The sequence below is a fragment of the Equus asinus genome, chromosome 6, assembly GCF_041296235.1.
Source record: "Equus asinus isolate D_3611 breed Donkey chromosome 6, EquAss-T2T_v2, whole genome shotgun sequence".
Classification (NCBI taxonomy): Eukaryota; Metazoa; Chordata; class Mammalia; order Perissodactyla; family Equidae; genus Equus; species Equus asinus.
This window is the reverse complement of record NC_091795.1, coordinates 69,936,867-69,957,043: the sequence shown is the minus strand read 5'-3', so window position 1 is coordinate 69,957,043 and position 20,177 is coordinate 69,936,867. Positions and strand designations below refer to the sequence as shown.

Sequence of the window (20,177 nt, the reverse complement as noted above, 5' to 3'; positions counted from 1 at the left end):
CAGAACTTGAAAGACATCCCTGTCCTCCTCTCGGCCTTCCTCTCCGGGGACTTCACCTGCTGGAGGAAAGTGTTCAGGCATGGTCTTGTGGGGGTGCCCTGGTGGGGCACCACACAGAGGTGGACAGGACGCAGTTGACTAAGGACAGATAACATGACATAATCTTTGGAAATGAGATTATCTAGGTGCATGTTGCTCTTGTGTTTCTTTTCCTTCTGCTGTCTTGGGTCTTTGGGAAGCCCTTCTGTGAAATCCCTGATCTGTATCAGCTGGGCTGCAAAGTATTAAGGAAAGAGTGGGAAGCCACGAACTGGAGACTTACTGGGAGAGCAGCACCCCCACGGACCTCTAGGAGAGTGTGGTGGAAAGGGACTGGGGGACCAAGAGGCAGGGTGGAACGGGGCTGCTGTTCACTCCTCCAGCCAAAGTCAGAGAAGCTGGTGAGATGTTGTTAAGGGGACAGAGTTTTTACACATGATCCACACTGTATTTCAAATTGCTGCCTTAGCCTTATCTTAGGCTTAGAACAAAGCCTAATCTTTTGGTTATTTAAGTATACTGTATTGGGCTTGACTTGCAAACATGTAATTTTTAACAGTTAAAGGTAAAATGGCCTATGTAATAAAAACTGAAATACCCAGAGATTTTGGATACACAGAAATCATCTTAACATTTCAACTTATTGATTAATTTGATCTTTCTCTCCCAACAAACATCTATTTTAACTATCAAAAGGTTGAAAAAGAGGACTGCTTTCTTCCTTTATGGTAGACATGCTAAGGAGAAGATAAATGACCACAAAGTAGATCAAAGGTGCAGGATTAAGCAAACACAAAATGGGACGATTGTCAGTCTGATAAATTGAAAATTATCATCTTGGCTTATTAATAAGCAATACTCATCTATTTACTTGAATGTTTATTAAGTACCTTCTGTGTATTAGACACGGTTTTAGGTGCAGGGATACAAGATGAGAAAAAAACCCTCAAACCAAAACAAACCTACTTCCATTGAACTTATATTTTAACTTCAAAGTTTTCACAAATCAAGTAAAGGGTAGTCACCTAATAAACTGCAGAATCAATGTTGGTCATAGTCATCATATTATTCTGCAATATCGGCACATTTTAGAATAGGATATGGTTCCCACTTATCTGAGTTTCATGTCTTAATATCTGGCCAGAGCTTGTCCTTGGTTTTGAGGAGAAGCCTAGGAAAGGCAGACTTAGGTGCTTTTCACATGGGTGAAAAGACAGAAGGTCAAGTTTCCTTTATTGTGCGTCTGGAGGCTACGGAGGGGCAGTGGGATTCCTCGGTAGTGCCGGTCAAGCTCAGTCCTGTTGTAATCAGAATTGTATTGTGTGAAGTTGTATTTTGGGTACATGATCTGGCAGATGGGATAGCCAATCAGTGTAGCAAGAAATCATACGATAATTTGATTCAAGTGTATTCAGAAAAAGATTTTTGCAACAATCTGGATATTTTCATAGTTTTATGGTTTTATTATATCAATCATCAATATTTATTAAGATAAACAAATACAGCTAAACCAGTGCAAAGAAGAGGTCTTGGTGTCCACCTAGTCTCACTTTGAAAGGTAGAAAAAGGAAAAAAAGAATCATTTTTATATCACTTTAACTTTTGAACCGAGGTACCTGCTGATGTCTTCTGTTTCTTCCTGCATTACGTGCTTTTCTTTTAATTTGGTCCTCTCGAAAAGAATCAAAGTAGGGGATCTCCAGGAGTTGGGCACAGGTTAATCTGTCATCTGGATTCATCTTCAGACATTCCTTTGGAAGAAGAGAAAAGCAAACAAGATATTAAAAGAGGGGCCTCTTGTTACCGTGCCCCAAAACTGAATAATAACTTGTTAGAGCAAATATGAGTTTAGAAAATCTTCAAGTTTGTATATTATCAAGTACTTGGAACTAGTTAATAACTGGATTGCTTTTCTTTTGCCACTCCAAAGTGTTTTGAGGGTGAAACTGAACATTCAATGACTCTGAAAGGGGCTTCAAGTGGATCAGGTATGTGCATCAATGACATCTCTCCATTACTTGTCAAAGCAAACAGTTTGTAGGACTCTTCCAAGTGATCCTGGGACCAGCGACCTCAGCTTACCTGGGAACGCGTTAGAGATGCAAATTCCTGGGTCCAACCCCAGACCTGATGAATCAAAAGCACTGGGGGTGGAGCCCAGCAATCTGTGTCCCAATCTGTATATCCCAATCTGGGAAAATTGGAATATATATTCATATAAGAATAATTAGAGGCAAAAAGTAAAAGGGGGCATTATGACTCTTTATATTAGAGGCTATTAGAAGCCTCTAGCTCTGTCTCTGAGAGTGGGGAGCAGCAGTTGTGCAGTATTGACACAAAGATTTTCTCCAAGAAGCCCTGATAATTTTTGACCAGAGAATGGGGCTTTTCCCACAAAGAAAGACAGATTACAATACATAAAGAATTAGAGCAGACTTAGTACACCAGCACAAGAGATCTGAAATTTCTTGCCTTATGATTGTGAGAAGTTCATCAACATAACAGACTCTGTTTGAGGCATTCAGGTGTCCAGATAATTGCATTGCCTGGGCTGCCCTGTAGTGTCTGTTCCTCCCTAATCCCAGCTGATCTCAGATCTCTCAGATCCCTGGGAACAAACACTGACTGCCCCTAAGCCATCTCACCTGCCCTTCAGAGAGGTGTCCAATGGGTCCTGTTCTTCAAGAAACAACCCTGCTCAGCATAGACTCAACTGTCCTTCCACAGCTACCACCTGCTCCAAGCAGATCATCCCCCCACACACACACACAATTAATGATCTGTGCCATAATTAAATCTAGCTGCTATTGGGAATCCATCTTCTCAAACCCTAACGCTGTCAGGACTACAACCAGGACACAAAGACTATTTCGAATACACACTGCGGTAGTCTCCACTTCTTCACCACTTCATTCTGGCTTCCGCCTCTATCGTTCCACTTAAGTGGTTCTTGCTATTCACACCTCTGACTTCTACTTCCATATCCTTAAATCCCGTAGGTATTTTGATATCTCATCTCAACAGTGTTAGATACTACTGACCACGTCCTCCTTCTTGAAACTCTCCACTTGGCTTCTCTCAGGCCTCACTTTCCTTCCTCCTACCTCCTGGCCACTCCTTTTCAAACCAGCCTTTGCTAGTTTACCTTCTTCTCCACAATGGTTGGGTAGAATTCTTCAAGGCTTGGTCTAGGTTCCCCTTTCTTCTCATCTGTTCTAAGTTTCTAGTTAATCTTACTGATACTCAATGGCTTCAATTATCAAGGTTTACCAGAGACTTCCACACATATATTTCTGGTCCAGACCTCTTCTTTGAGCTCCAGACCCACATATGCATTGGCCTACTTAACATCTCTTCTTTGTCTTAAGGTCATTCTTATGGATTGAACTGTGTTCCCCCAAAATATATGTCAAAGTCCTAACCCCCAGAACCTCATAATATGACCACATTTGGAAACAGCATCTTTGCAGATATACTTAGTTAAGATGAGGTCATACTGGTGGGCCCTACTCCAATATGACTGGTGTCCTTATAAAAAGAGGGAAGATAATGCAGACAGACACACAGAGAGAATACCATGTGAAGACAGAGGCAGAGACAGGAGCTCTGCTGCCACAAGCCCGAGAACGCCTCGGGCTACCAGAAGCTGGAAGAGGCCAGGAAGGATCCTCTCCTAAAAGCTCCAGAGAGAACACGGCCCTGCCAACACCTTAATTTCACACTTCTAGTCTCCAGAATTGTGAGAACAAATTTCTGTTTTTTATTTTGACATTTGATTATGCCAGCGCCAGTAACTGACACAGACAGCTCATCTGTGCCACCCTCCTCTACTTCACTCCCCAGACCTAAATCATAACTAAATTTTTTTTACTTCCAAATATATCTTGAATTCATTCAACTCCTTGTTTGGGTTTCCAACATATTGAAACCTAGTCTATCATTAAATACCTATGGGTTTTTATTTTGAAGAGCATTTTTAGATTCTAGGAAGAGTCTGCTTATGCTGAGCTGCTCCTTGGGGCCTGCGCTGGAACAATGTCCTGCTTGATTAGTTTTAAGAGCACTGGGATGAACTGGATGGAATTGAGGCTTCTGAGTCCTCGACTGCCTGGATCAATAACTTTCTAGACAGCGAGAGGCTGATGAATTCTCAGAGCTGCTCCCTGATCAGAATCCTTCTAACCTGGGAAAAGTTTTTAAGATGGTGGATGAGAAATTGGAACTGCGAAGTCCAAGTAAGGATCCTTTTCTTGAAACTTCAGATTTCACAGAAAGCCCTTTATTACAATTTCCAAGAGTCTACAATCTTCTTCTTGATGACCAGATTAAAACGTAAATTTCTAATCTTTTTTTTTTCTTTAAACATTGGCCTTGAGCTAACATCTGTTGCCAATCTTATTTTTTCTTCTCCCCAAAGCCCTCCAGTACATAGTTGTATATTCCAGTTGTGGGTCCCTCTATTTCTGTTCTGTGGGATGCCGCCTCGGTATGGCTTGATGAGCGGTGTTAGGTCTGTGCCCAGGATCCAAACTGGCAAAACCCTGGGCTGCCAAAGTGGAGTGTGCGAACTTAACCGCTCGGCCATGGGGCTGGCCCCTGATGACCAGATAAAACTGATACAGTGATAGGATGATATGTCTATGAAGACAAATGAGTAATAAAAAATAAATACTGTGCCCGTTGTCTCATTTGAAACCCAATGAAGAGAAAAAAAAATCTGCCATAGATTGGCACTGCATGCCACCACTATCCTTAGCACTGTCCTTGGATAGCACTTCACCCACTTGAGCAGTTCTCTGCTTAGATTATGGCCCAGGCCCATGGGATAACACCTGTTATGGTAGCTATCTGGTATTTATTTGTCATTAGGGATGTCTCAATTGCAATTAGTGAAAGAAAGCCTCCCTTCATCTAACATGGGGCAGGAGTCTAGAAGACAGCGAGAGGCCCATGGAAGAGCACAGTCCTTGATGCGCTGAGAGAATTCTTGGGTTTGAGGTCAAACATTATAAGTCTAAACCAAGTAGTTGAGTGAAAAAACTAGCTTCATCCAGAACCTTGGGCAGGCCAACAGGGCACTTCACCTTTGGAGATGAGGACAGGGAGTTTGTCCTATACCTTGGAGTTTTCGTGCCCTTGAGTTGCCTTCCAGGAAGTTTCTTCTCTGGTTAGTTGGAGGAGTAACCAGAGGAAGCCTTGGCCTCTACCTGAGAATGGATTGGACTTGCAGTACTTGAAATACACCTCCCTCCCTGCCCCGTCCCCTGAGGTTTTACTAAATTGAACGGTTCAGAACAACCTGTCCAGAATAAGACTCGGGAACAGGACTTTCAGGCAGGGCCTGCAGAGTGCTGGGTTAAGGCAGGTCAGAGCAGCGAGACAGACAGAAGGCAGCTGAGGTCCAGTGGAGCAGTGGTAAGGGCAGCCTGAGAGCTCAGAGGCGTCAGCCTCCCAGTCTCAGGAGGACTCAGACTGAAGGAATCCAGAACCCTGAAGAGCACCTTGGCAGTGACCAGCACTAGTACAAAGGCTGGTCTACAAAGTTGACTCAGGGTCATCTAGGGTCCACCTTCTAGATCAGATGGGTTTTAAACTGGGATGCTTATCATTAACACCTAAGGGGATGTCTAAAGATACAACTTCCAAGGTCCTGTTCACAGAGATTCTGCTTCTATAAATCTGAGGTTAGATACTAGAATGTATCTTTAAAAAATTCACAGGTCATAGGGGCCAGCCTGGTGGCACAGCAGTTAAGTTTGCATGTTCTGCTTTGGTGGCCTGGGGTTCGCTGGTTCAGATCCCGGATGCAGAACTGCACACCGCTTGTCAAGCCATGCTGTGGCAGGCATCCCACATATAAAGTAGAGGAAGATGGGCACAGATGTTAGCTCAGGGCCAGTCTTCCTCAGCAAAAAGAGAAAGATTGGTGACAGATGTTAGCTCAGGACTAATCTTCCTCAAAAACAAAACAAAACAAAACAAAACAAACAACTCCCAGGTGATTCTGATGAGAAGTTTGGAAACTACTGCTATAGACAGAACTTCATTGATTATTAAAGATAGATACCCTTACTGATATCTTCATCCCTATCTCCCTAAGGATTTTCAGTATCCACACTGGATGGAAGAGTCAAACCTTCTAGCATGGTCTCAGTTGGCCAAGCACAAATGGCAGACTGGTAATAGGTGAGTTTCTTCTGCTGTTTATTAGAATTTGTCCTTTGTTTGACTATCTCGTTGGGGCCTGGTACAGGGGCTATATCTACTGTCTGCATGGCTCTGACTTTCCCTGGTCTTCTAATTTTTAAAACAATAATTTAAAATTTAACCCAATATATGTAAAATGTTATCAGTTCAACATGTAATTAATATTTTAAAAGTTACTAATGAAATATTTTACAGTCTTTTTCATAGTAATTTTCATAGAAATCTAGTACATCTTAATTCTAATTAGCCATGTTTCAAGTGCTTAATAGTAGCATGTAGCTAGTGGCTACCACATTGGATAGAACAGTTCTAGACCTTCAAACTTAAGGAGTACGTTCCTCCTTATAAATTTCCATAGTCCGAATACACTGACTTAGTCAAATTTCCTAATGAATGCAAAACAAGTAATAGCGTTCATCATAGCAAACTCTAATTATACTTTTGTATTCTACTAATTTTAATGGATATGCTAGAATGATTACTGCTTAAATCACTAATGTTCCTTTAACTGTAACTATTTTACAGTTGTTTATCATTTTCAATAGCTATATCCTATCTTGGAATTATTTGATCTATTGCCCACCCCTCCCTGAGTTACTAGCTTCAATCATTACAATTTGCAGTCAATAATGGTTATAATTCATTCTTAAGTACCTTCATAAAATTCAAAGCCAGAGGATGAGCATCTGAGAACTTTTCTTCAAGAGTTTCCTAGAAAACAAAATAAAGAATTTCAATGTCACATAACAACAGAGTAACATATATTTTTAATATATTAGTAATAAGAACACTTTGGAGAAAGACTTCCTAGTAGGTTAGATAATTCCTTTTAAAGATTTTAAAAATCATAGTTTTATATAATATTACACTATAGTTAAAGGTTTGAAAGACAAAAACTGGAGTTATTTTCTTAACTTCACAATGTCTTGAAATTGATGCTTAATAACGTGGGTTCCAAATGTCTCCTTCTGAAATCCTACAACAGTACTATCATGTGTGCCCGGCCTACTTATAGAGATGCTTTGAGTATTAATGAAAATATATAACTATATGTGTAAGAGCACTACAGAAAGCAATAGAATGATAAACACAAAGTTCAGAACAGTAATGAAGGCAGAGGATGGGATTGAGGAGGGGTACATGGAGAGGGGGAAGCTTCAAAGACAATGGCAATATTCTTCCTTAACTCAGCAGCAGGTACATGTGAATCTGTTGTATTTTATTCTTTAAATTGAACATTGTATATAAATACTCTTGTAATTCAACCTCTAGCCTTGTAATTCAACTTTTAATCTTTTATTATATTTGTTAAAAGTTTTAATAAATATAATATTTTAACAAATATAATAAAAAAGAAATCCAGTATATAAATCAAGGTATTATACGAATTAATCAATTTAAAATAAGCAGAGTGTCTAGAGATAGTTGGGACCATCTGAACCTCCGATTGTTCACATGTGCCCTAAATCGTGATCTGACTTTATAGGCTTTCCCCATCCCTCCACCACTCTGGCTCCAACACAGCCTAAGGGTGGACACACGCCTCTCCTGACAGTGCTTTTATTCTATAGGCAGAATCTAGACCATATCGAGCTTTAAAGATCACAGTCCAAACCTGGGTAACAAAGACAGGAAATCAATGTCTACAGAAAGTAAGGGGTCAAGTGGTCATTGATACATTCCCAAAGAAAGGTGAAGACCTCAGCAAGCACACAGAGGTGATCACTGTGGTTTGGAGTTTTGATTTGAACACAGTGAGGACCATTTTGTAGAATGACCTTCCATGTGAAAATATACGTTGTGAAGAAATGGTTTTTATTGATTTGAGCTTTGTTTCACAGGTGAAAAAAATAGAGAATGCATTTTTTTCAAAATAAAGAAGACTACAGTGAGTACTATTTATGAGAAAATTATTTCAGGGAAAGGTACTCAAGTGTTTTGAGTAAAAGGATCAAAGTATTTATGTATGGAACTAAATATACTTTCATTTCAAATTTAACATTAAGTTAATCTTTGAATAGATAGAGGAAGTAAACTTTTAAAGTATTTTCCTGGTTCATTTTATGTCATTTTTATATAGTTTCTTCAATCTGTGTCAGTGTGTCATAAGGAAAACATGAACCAAAAGCACAATATTAACATAGAAATGACTACCCCTTTAAAGAAAGTAACAACACAAATAATAAAACATCTAAAATCGAGCAGTTTACCATGTCTTCTGGTTCAGGAATACTGATGCCATGGAAAAATTGGTTACTTTTAAAGATAGATTGATGTCTTGGGATTAGTTTTCCTGTAAAATACAAACCACGTTAACTCATGATAAATTTAGTAAAAAGAATACAGTCTTTAAATGGTTAACTTCTGAGGTCCAGATGTGAAAGAAATACTGAGCCTGGTCATTCCCTCCAGACTTGGGAGGAGTGGGTCACTGCGAAAACGTGCCTTTTTTGACAGCTCAGTTCTCCCATGCAACTCTCTTGGCCACATGTGGCTTAGTCTGCCATTCAGCCTCCACCAAAAAAGGAGGTAAGAAAATGGTCCTGAGGCCTTTACACACATGATCTCATGTAAGCTCACAACCATCTCACAATAGTTGCTATTTTTCATTTCCACTGTACCGATGAGGAGACTGAGACCCAGGGATTTAACAACCTGTCTAAGGTCACACGGTTATTAAGTGATGGACCCAGGATTTGAACTTAAATCTGTCTATCATCTGCCTAACGTAAATTTCCTTCTAGGAAATCAATCAAACAATACGCACTTAAGGTGTGGCCTGTAGTGCTACTCTACCCCACATTTTTCATGCTGCAGAATTCTCCAGAAGAATGGGTTAGAACCAAACAGGGAACTGCATCCGATTAGACGGCAATAGTTCCCTTGCCCAGCAGCCATGGAGAGCTGTGGGAAGGACTTAACAAGCCTCATCTGTGTGTAGATGTATCACTTTCTTTGCATCTATGCTGCTGGAGTAACGCTGCTGCCAAGCTTTTGGGTTATATTCCCTTCCAACAAGGCGGAAGTAGACAACTGCTGAGGAGGCTGACTGACACAGGATGAAAGCTCATGAAAGAGAGGCTGAGTCCCATTCTTATTCTGCACATAACTGGTTGTATGACTTTAGGCCAGTCATGGAAGCTCCCTGAGCTTGTTTCCTCATGTGTAAAAGAGGCACAATGAAACTGTTATAATGTCCTTAATCGGCTTTTCTTAAGACCGAAGGAGATGTGTGTGAAAGTAATTCGTAAATTCTTAAGTACTACACAAAGGAGCAGAGTTGAGGAGTTGTAAGAGAGACTGTACAGCTTGCAAAACCTAAAATATTTACCAACTGGTCCTTTATAGAAAAAGTTTGCTGATATCTGGTCTAGAGTAAACGAGGAAAACCCCTCTTTTATGTGGTCAGAAATTGCACTTGATCAAATATCTCTTAGCTAGCTCTATGCAGCTGACTCACACCTTATCACTATCTTAGCCCAATACGGAAAGTAAATGTACAGTTTATTCCAAGGCTAATTGACTTGACTCGGAAGGCATCTGAAAACTCCTCACTGAGAGGAGTTACGGCTCTACAGATTGAGAAAAGGGTTGGGCTTTGGCATCAACCTGAATAGCACTTTGGAGAAGCAAGAAAGCTCTTGTTCATTACAATGACATGCTATTACATAACAATTTAGCAACTCTGTAAGCAATAAAATGCAATTCATACCCAGTGTTCTGATTATCAGATAAAGTTGGTCCACATCTGATTTCCCAGGCCAGAGTGGCTGGCCTGTCAGGAGCTCTGCAAAAACACAACCAGTAGCCCACACGTCTACTGAAGAGCCATACTGAGTATCTCCCACAAGAAGTTCAGGAGCTCGGTACCATCTTGTAGCGACATAATCAGTGTAGGCATCTCCTGGAACTGCAAATATGTCAATCAGATCAGGTGGATCACATTCTCCCAACATACGAACTACTTTCAGGAGGAGGACAGGCATTTAGGCAAGTTTCAATAACTCTCAGAGGCCACGATACTCCTAACAGTTAATGCAGTGAGGCACTAATCAAGTCAACAGTTACACTGTGCACTTGATAGTCAATTCAACTTCCAAAGGTCCCTTAGCTAGTTAACATCTATATAATCCAAACAGAGGAGGAGGGTAATGAGAATTTTTGTGGTGTAACTTCAAGTCTAAACCAAATTTCAAATGTGTTGTCAAGTCACCTGTGTCTGGGTCTATCAGGATACCAATTATGTACACACCCACCTTGCAATGTGTATCTTGTTAATACATGTTTTTGCCTGCTGCACAGTTCTAGATTCAGGGAGAAATAATTATTTGTCCCCTTTTCCCTTTAGTTCCTCCCTGTCTGGGATGATTTGCTTTTTCTCAGCACTGTCTCTGAACCCTCTCTTTAATTTTCACTTTACTTTTCTAGTCTCACCAGCTCCATGAAATTTTTTACAACCACTCTAGCCTACATTAATATCTCCCTCCAGGGAACCGTGTGCACCTTCTCTTTAGTACTTTATTGCCAATCATCTTGCAATATTCTTTGTTTCTTTTACTTTAGATTACAAGTGCATGAAGAGCAGAAATGCATATTATAATTCTTTTCCTCTCCGATGAGGCAAAGCACACTAATGTGACATCCAATAAATTCTACTTGGATGGTGTGGAGTTGAAGTGTGAACTAATGTACTGACTAAAAGGTTAAAGTGAGATTTTCATTTTTGAATAATAACAATATAACATTTAGCATATGTTCAACATCTAAAGTAAGATTTTAACTATATCATTTCATAATCATCTCAATTGGATAAGTTAGTAAAATATTGCTACTTACTCAGAATTCGTGCAAACCCAAAGTCACAGATCTTGATTATTCCTTGCTTAGTTATTAGAATATTTTCAGGTTTTACATCTCTGTGAATACACTGTAAGATAATGTTTGATTATTTTTCTGAGCCGTCAAAATGACAAAGCATAATGAACATTAACTACTAGTTAAATGATAAACATAGCCTGTGAGATAAAAACAAATATGGTTTTCCTTCATTTTTCTAAAAGAGCTTAAATTGGCAATTTTTCACTTGTAAATCTTATCATACCAAGAGCAAAAAATCAAAATGTTGCTATGGTAGTGAAGAAGTTATAATTATTGGATATGAAAACTGTTTTTTTTAGAGAAAAGAGTATCATACAATTATTTCTTTCACTTTTTATTGGGCCCTATTTAAACTGTAAGAGGTAAAACTCTGAATGAGATTAGACCCAGAGTACCCCTAATAACGCTTGCCACCCAAGAATCACAATTCGGTTGAATAAGTACTGTAGATTTGAGAAACTGGAAAAACATTTGAATGACAACAGAAAACAAAACTCACTTAACACTAGAATCACCATGTTATTTATCATCCAAATCAGGATGTGTGAAAGGGAGCTCTATTAACAATTATGCCAGGACAACAGGCACAAACCACAACTGTCCTGAGTAAGCTGGGATGGATGGTCACCTACTTATCAAGAGATACCAAAGCTTTTGGCCACATGGGATAAGTGTCACTTCTATTTCCTCAACAGTGAGCTACTGGAATGATTAGCAGCCCTCCTGAGAGAGGACCACACAATGCTGTCGGAGTCCCTCCCGGGACAGCAGGACACCACTGTGAGGCATTCTCACCTCAGAGAAGCTCCCATTGGCCTTCTATACGTAGAGACCTTACAGTTTGCTGCATCATCCAAATGACCCTGAATGAAGCAGATGCTCCCTGCCTGACATGAGAGGGCTATGCTGGGGGCGTGGATGAAGGCAGGCCAAGTGAGCTTCAGTCACTGTTATTCCAGAAATGGCGATTCCATTTTGTTGAGGCCCCAGGAGAAAACAACTCAGGCCCTATCTTCAGAACTTTAGCTTTCCAGTTTATCCTCCCTCCAAACAAGCAAATAGATAAAAACGATGTAGCTCCTCTTCAACAACTCGGCCCTTGCAGAGCTCAGTACTTTTCAAAGCCCTTTTGCATGAATTAGCTCATCCTCGCAGAATCCTGTGATCGCAGGTGGTCACTGACAGTCTCTGGAGAAGCGTCACAATAATCAGCTCCCGCCTCATGTCTCTGCTGTGCTGTCAGTCCCTTTAAGTATTCCTGTCAAATTGACCATTCTGAAATAATTTTTCTTTGCTTCTATAATAGCTCTCTAGGAAGAGAAAATGTTGAACCCTAAATTCATTTCAGGTCACAAAATTGGCACTGGTAATAGAAGCTTGTTTCTATGTAGTATCAATTACTGTCAACTGTTTTATAATTTGTATGACCAGCAGTTAGAACCCTTTTTAGGCCTCTTCAAAGTGCAAAGGCCTTAGATATTAAATTTTAAAAATACATTGTTGTAATATAAACCAGCAAAGTTTTATCCTATCTTTTAGGCAACACATTTATGAAACTATAATTATTATAAACACTGAGTCTCCTCACTTATAATAGTTGGTGATTTAATAAGAGCAGATTATATCCCTCGAATGAGTTTGCATCAAATTCTATAATTTCTGGATTTTGGTGGCATTACCAAGTAAATGGACTTACATTGATACCCGTCTATTGGCCTATTTAAATATGTTTTTTGGATCTAATGCAAATCCATGTGAAATTTACAGCAACTTATTTTCCAAACAAAAAACACAAAGTTAAGTGAAGTACTGATGTGTCCCAAAGAAACAGAAAAACATATTGGTGTAGGTGCAGGTAAGAGGACCTACTAATAAAGAGGGATGGGATATTGAAGAAAGAAAGAGTAAAAAAATCACTGGAACGGTAAGAAACAGAGCATGGAGGGCAGAGGACACTCAGACACACAGCATTCACTTTCTCCACTGCAAAGCCACACCCAGTGCAAATTCTGCAGTGCCTCTTGCAATCACCTTATTTTCCACCAAAGAACAAGAAACTTGCAAGTCAGTGTAACAGGAGAATTTTAATAAACTTCGGTTCTAAACACAGCCTTTAGCAAATATTGCTCAAGTTGCGTTATTGTGGCTGAGGTACAATCTCATTTTTACTGGCTCACAAGCCAGCAAGAAGAGGTATTCATGGCATTTTAAACCTGACCTTTAACTTTAAGAATCATCTCTGGAAACTTCCACACTAGAAATTCCTTCCTATATAGACTGACTGAACAATAGTTTTCCATTATGTGAGAAATGGATACTCTTTGAGCTTTATAAATGGATACTCATGAGAGAAGGAAGAGACCTCCTTCTTGACAACCGGAACATTAATATCCACAAGGTGAAGATGGATTTGCAGCCTGACACACTCCTATCTTGGAGGTCACTGTAGTTTTGTCATTTTGAGATGAAGTTCTTTTTCTCTAATCAATACATCAAATATATAAAAATCGATCGTGACAATGCTAAATGGGTCACTTTAATTACCTCACTTTGCAATCTTATAGGGCAAAAAAGAACAGAATGAGTAGGTATTAAGTCCAGTGCTTCTCAAAATTTAATGGTGGTGCAAATCACCTGGAGATATTGTTAAAATGCAGATACTGATCAGTAGATCTGGAATGGGCCTGAGAGTCTGCGTTTCTAGCGCACTCCCAGGTGATCTCTATGAACCACACTTCGAGTAGCAAGGTCTTAATCCCTTTCTACTTTAACCTTCCTTGTCTTGGTTAGGATTGCCACCCTGGATGTAAGGTAGTCATGATCTGCACAGGCTGAAAGCTGTGAATCTTCAGCAGCAGCATTGGGTCAGATTGCTCTTTCTAGTCTTTGAGAGTATCGTGAGGGTTCCTTTAAAAATAAGGAGAGTATAAACGTTTTAGATGTACTATTGGAATAGCTTATATATGATTTAGATTTTTTTCCTTTGCATGCATTTTAGTTAATAGATAAAATAAAAAGACACATACACAAAGGCTTACCATAGCATAAGAAAATGAGATAACCAGAGTTCAGAAGTGGTTTCCATGTTAAAAGAGGGAAGTTTGTCTGAAAAATTATCCATTTTTTAGTAGAGGTCATAGATTATCAATAGGAGGTTTTCAATATTTTAAATTTTTTTTTTTCCTCTTTTCAAATCCCCTGGTACATAGCTGTATATCCTAGTTGTGAGTGCCTCTGGTTATGCTATGTGGGACACTGCCTCAGCATGGCCCGGCGAGCAGTGCCATGTCCACACCCGGGATCTGAACTGGCCAAACCCCGTGCCGCCAAAGCGGAGTGCACAAACTTAACCACTTGGCCATGGGGCCAGCCCCGGTTTTCAATATTTTAAAGCATAAGGTACAGAATGTGTTGCTGCAAGCAGAGAAATGGTGCCGTTGCATTGAGCTACAATAATGTTTGGGTCTGCTGGAAATACTGTCACAATCAGGTAGGCAGGTAGGTTGATTGATTCATTTATTCATTCATGCAGTTATTCAATAAATATTTATTGAGCATCTTTTTATAAAAATATCTATGTTAGGCATTGAAGAGATACAAAGATAAGTAAACCACGGACATTGCATTCAGGTTATAATGTAGTGCACAGGAAAGTGTCTGCTTATATACGGATAAAGTACAAATGCTTACGGTAAACAGAATTTTTAAAAAATCATTTTAACTACTCATAAACCTCCTGCAGCACCCTTAGGTGAATTTTAATACCTCCCATAGCATGGTGGAAAGCAACAGAGACGTGAATCCAATTCAGCATCATGTTTAGTAAGCATTTGAAAGCACAATTTGCATGATGAAAAACAGGTTTATATATCTTGTGAACAATAGCCCTCTATATTGTATTAATAGAAAATAAAAGTTTCTGATTTATACTAACAAAAACTTCACTGCCTTTCTTAAAACTAAAGGAAGCTTCTCCTAAGTATTGAAATTTAGTTCCATGACCTTGCATTCTTTCTCAGCAATCCTAGACTACTATGATAGACATTCTGCTGGCATCAAAATCGACCATATGGTGGTCTGTCTCCTTGCCTCAGCACTGCCTCTGTGTAGGCACCAACTCAAAAGGTCTAGAGTTATTTTTTTTAAACTATTATTATAGCACAAGAACCCAGGAGCCAATTTAGAGAAGCTCCCACCAGCCTAAGATGGGACAATTTGCTCATCAGAGAGAAAACTGATCGCAAAGGATTGAAATGCATCAGATAATATAAAATCTGTAAGTTTACAATGATGTCCTACACCCCTGAAAAACCCTTCATTGTTCACTCTTAGAGGTTACTAAGAAACCAACTCATCACTCTGAGTACTGAGATATTTATCTTACTGTATTTTACAGTAGGCAGAGTCCATGAGATTCTTATCCATAGAATTACAATTAATAAATATGGAAGGAATAACAGAATTAGAAAACCACCATCTTTTAACCCTAATGAAATACTAGATATAGGCAATAATCATCTATGGATGCTAAAACCATCAAGTGAAAAGGTTGACAAAGAAATTGATAATGGAGGGGATCAAACTAATACCTCCTGAACCTGCTAATCTATTTTAAGATTATTAAAAGTGGGACAACTAGCCATTATATGCCTCATGATGTTGACGCAATAGGTGTATAGCACTATACATGAAGAATTCTTGTCTAAAGAACTGAACCTGAATATGGTCAAGCCTCTGGATATAAATATCGATTTATAGGAAATACGTGTGAAAGAACAAGTTAAATTTCACACAGGAAGCAATCAGCCGAAATGATTTCTATAACATAGTAGTATTCAAAGTGTGGTTCTTGGACCAGCAGCTTCAGTATCAGCTGGGAAAATGTTAGAAATGCAAATTTTCAGGCCCTACCCCAGACCTATGGAATCAGAAACTGGGGGTGGGGCCCAGCAAACTGTGTCTTAACAAGATCTCCAGGGCATTTTGATGCATGCTCAAGTTTGAGAACCATGGCTCTAAAAAATTAATGATGGAAAAATCATTTAAAAAGGTAGAGGGAGGAAGACTGTTATAGAATAAAAGACTTAAGAGACATAAAAACAAAATAAAACCAAACGCCAATGGTGGATTACACTACCCATATCCTGAAAACTTATTCTCACCCAATTTAAAAATAATCATACGAATCATTAGTACTGCGGCAAAAAGAAACATTAAGTTTATCCAAGCTTTTAATTCATACGGAATAGTAATTTGATTCTTACAGAAATTGGAAAGGGCCGTGAATGGCTTTTCCTCATCTTCTGTAACTTCCTTTTGTTTTGCTCTTCTTGTTCTTACTTTGTTCTTACTTGTTCTTGTTCTTACCTCCAGCTTTAGCTCTACATAGATCTCTGAGCGTTTTAGAAGAGTCATCATGAAGAAATAAACAAATATATTAGAAAATGTTACTTACATTATGTTTATGACAGAAATTAAGAGCTTGAAGTGTTTGCCATAATACGCTTTTGATCACTCCATCAGCAACTCTGGGGAGAAAAAAAAAAGGAGATGAAAACTCCTAGGATAGGTTTTCAAGAGTGGGCTGGGAATAGAATTGGAATGGGTGGGGCTTGTCATGGCCAACGTGCACAGTGCAAGGGGTGTCTTGGAAATATTTTTAAAGAATGTTTTAAAGAAAATTGCTTTACTATTTTTTCATTATGGTTATATAATCTTCTCTAGTAATTTGAAAATTTTACAACTATAAAAATGACACATACTTATCACAGAAATTCAAACAATATAGAAGAATAAAGGAGTAAAGTGTTGACTCAAACCTTGCTACCCCAAAACAACCGCGGTAACTTACAACGGCTGTCCTTTCAGGCATCTCTGTTTCTGTCTCTCTCTGCATTTACTTTTTAACTTTGTTAAATAAGTACATTTATATGGTTCAAAATTTTAAAAGTATATCCATGAAGAATTCTCTCTTACGCCTGCCTAATCATCCATTTTATCCTCTGAAACTTCCCCCGCCTCTTTTAGAAACATTTCATGCGTGGAGGTACAAATACTAATGTGTTTACATACATTTTAGTGCCTGTAGAAGATCTCATTATATGGATGTATCATAATTTACTGAGTCCCCACTGATGAACAGTTAGGTTGACCCAACTTTTATTTCTAGAAACAATGCTTTAATGAATATCTGTCATCATCCATCTTATTGCAGTTGTGCAATTATCTTTTTAGGGTAAGTTCTAGAAGTGGGATTTCTGGGACCAACAATAGGCACATGTTATATATATATATATATATTTTTTTTTTTTTTTTTTTGAGGAAGACTCGCCCTGAGCTAACATCTGCCAATCCTCCTCCTTTTGCTGAGGAAGACTGGCCCTAAGCTAACATCCACGCCCATCTTCCTCTACTTTATATGTGGGACGCCTACCACAGCATGGCTTGCCAAGCAGTGCCATGTCCGCAACCGGGATCCGAACTGGCGAACCCCGGGCACCCAAAGTGGAACGTGCGCACTTAACCTCTGCGCCACTGGACCAGTCCCCACATGTTACATTTTGATCCTGCAGGTATGAACTTCAGGTAGATCTGAGACTTGGTTTTGCAAGGAAAAAAGGCATACTTGAAGACCGACCTTCAATTCATACAACTCATGTTGGCGGTAAACACTCAAGTGCTAGAGTTGTTTTGTAACAGTTACTTACACAGCCCGGGGTGGCCAGGGAGAACAAAGGTCCCACGAGAATGGGAGGCTGGGAGCTTCTTGTCCTTGTAGAATCCTCACTCCAGGTGGAAAATACAGAAAAGTATTTTCCATTGGGCAATTGGGGATCTGGGTAACATATTCTGTCTGGGAGTTTCTACTTTGTGGAACCATCTCTATAAATTACAGCAATTACATTCCTTTTAATGTTTTTGTTGATGTCTTTCCATTGCTCATATCACTGTCCCCTAATGACACCTGCATATTTACTATTTACCTCCTGCCAAACTACCCTCTCTAAGGAAGGTTATAGCCACTTACACTCCCACCACACATCTGTGCATTAAAGTCCCTGTCTCCTCATCATCTTGCCAACACTCAGTTTTGCCAATGTTATGTTTGCCAATCTTGGTTAAAATAAAAAGAGATCTCGTTTTGGTTTTCATTTGCATTGCATTAATGATTAGTGACTTTAATTTTCACAGGATTATTGGACATTACATTTCTTCTTTTGTGTATTTCCTGCTCATGCCCTTTACCACTTTTTTGACTGGTCTGTTTATTCTTTTTAAAATTTACTTATGAAGACTCAATGTATATCAGTCTACACATAGACTGCAAAAATTTTTCTCAGTGTATTGTTTGTTTTTCAACACTATTCATAGAGATTGGGTTGTTGGTTTGCATATTTTCAAAAATCCGAAACACAAGAGTTCTTTTATTAAATGTCTATTGTAAGGATTTTTTTAATTAAAAAATTTTAAATTATCTAATATTCCAAACATGCTTATCACTCTGTTTTAACATTTGATCAAGTTTGGATATTTAGATCACTTTTTAAAAACTGAACTGATCATGCAGATGTAGTTGGTCTTACAGAGCAGTGGGATGACCTATGTCTGACTCTGGTATGGTGCTAGGACAAGACATCCCCATGTGAGGTTGGGGACTATGCCGAGAAACAGCAACAAGTACATGAAGGTGTTTTTTCCAGAGCGGTTTCTCAGTCTCAGATCACAATCAGGGTGGCATGCTCTTGGCATCAGTGGTCTGGCAGCAGCCCTTTAACTCCAGCTCTTCTAAGTGTTAATATTGTGAAAGTACCTAACGCTCAGCATTAAATCTCTTTCCGCTTGCAATGTCTAGAGTGGTTTCTATTTCCTACACTGAGTTCTGATATAACTTTATCCTTCTCCCCTCTTTATCTAGAACCAAACCTGAGACAACATTGTTTAACCGTTTCTTATAAAAGGCACAAAGAAGAGTATGGCCACTTTGAGCCCTATGAGATAGGGTTCAAATCCCAGCTGTGCTGCTTCCCAGTTTTATAACCTTGGGCCAGCATCTGTGCCTTCAGTTCTCCTCATGTGTAAAAATGGAATACCCCATAAGTTGGTTGAGGAGTCTATCCTTTAAGAGTCTGGGTTTTGATATCTGCATAGGTTCAGGAGGTGAGGGTCTGAGATCAGATGAGGCCAGCAGATGGGACTGAGACCCTGTACAAAGCAAAAAGAGCCCCTACAGAATAGCAAGAGGTCCTGAGGTGAGACAGAATGGGAGTGTGGGAAAAACAATAAGGAGGCCAGTGCAGCAGAAGCATGAGTGAAGAAGGCGAGGCTGGCAGGGGCCAAACCACGGAGGGCCTTATTCTCCTTCATAAGAAATGTGGATTTTACTCTAAATACAAAGGCAAGTTATTGAAAGGACTCAAGAAGACAAGACACAATATGAAGAATGGATCTGGGGGCAAAGTGGATACAGGGAGATTGATTAGGAGGCTAATTTAACGATCCAGGTGAGATTTGGTGATTCAGATTAGGGCGGTAGTGGTGGAGGGAAGGGAAATGGATTTGTCTTTGGGAGGCCCCAGCTAGAGTAACACATGGCCCTATTCGTGAAGAAACAAGGCGAGGTGGATCTAAGTACTCCAAGTACGGGGACCAAGTACTGGAACTGGGAAACCAGGTAGGGGTAAGGGTTCAGAAACTGGCAGAACCCTGGTTGCTAGTGTTAATAACGTGGAATCAGGCATGAGGTAATGTCAGAGGAAAGTCCTGAGCTATTGCTGTGGAAGAGGAGTGTTTAACGGCATCTCACAGGGAGTGTCATGGCTCAACACAAAACAGAATCCTTAGTCAGCTCAGATTCCAAGAAGGCAAATTCCACCTTAGGCAAAACAAAGTTTATATACAAAATAACAACTACAAACAAATACCACTGATCTTACAAAGAGCAGATAATTATCAAAGAGAATACAGATTCACACAGTGCTCCTTCCAGAAAGAGCATTGCAACATTATTTGGCCACAGGCAGCATTTTTCAAAGCATTTTGGAGTGAAATAAAAC

At 39.4% G+C, this 20,177-nt stretch overlaps 1 protein-coding gene across 2 annotated transcripts in view; it reads right to left on the bottom strand.

Annotated features, from left to right (window-relative positions):
* CDKL4 (cyclin dependent kinase like 4) overlaps positions 1 to 20,177 on the bottom strand; it is a 95,848-nt gene that overhangs the window by 52,940 nt on the left and 22,731 nt on the right. For both annotated transcript variants that reach the window (XM_070512207.1, XM_014832952.3), the window contains exons 4-9: positions 16,580 to 16,652; positions 11,083 to 11,173; positions 9,959 to 10,156; positions 8,457 to 8,539; positions 6,901 to 6,957; positions 1,656 to 1,790 (exon numbers count right to left, since the gene is read on the bottom strand). In XM_070512207.1, the coding sequence (XP_070368308.1) occupies positions 1,656 to 1,790; positions 6,901 to 6,957; positions 8,457 to 8,539; positions 9,959 to 10,156; positions 11,083 to 11,173; positions 16,580 to 16,652 (637 nt within the window). The remainder of the gene's footprint in view (positions 1 to 1,655; positions 1,791 to 6,900; positions 6,958 to 8,456; positions 8,540 to 9,958; positions 10,157 to 11,082; positions 11,174 to 16,579; positions 16,653 to 20,177) is intronic.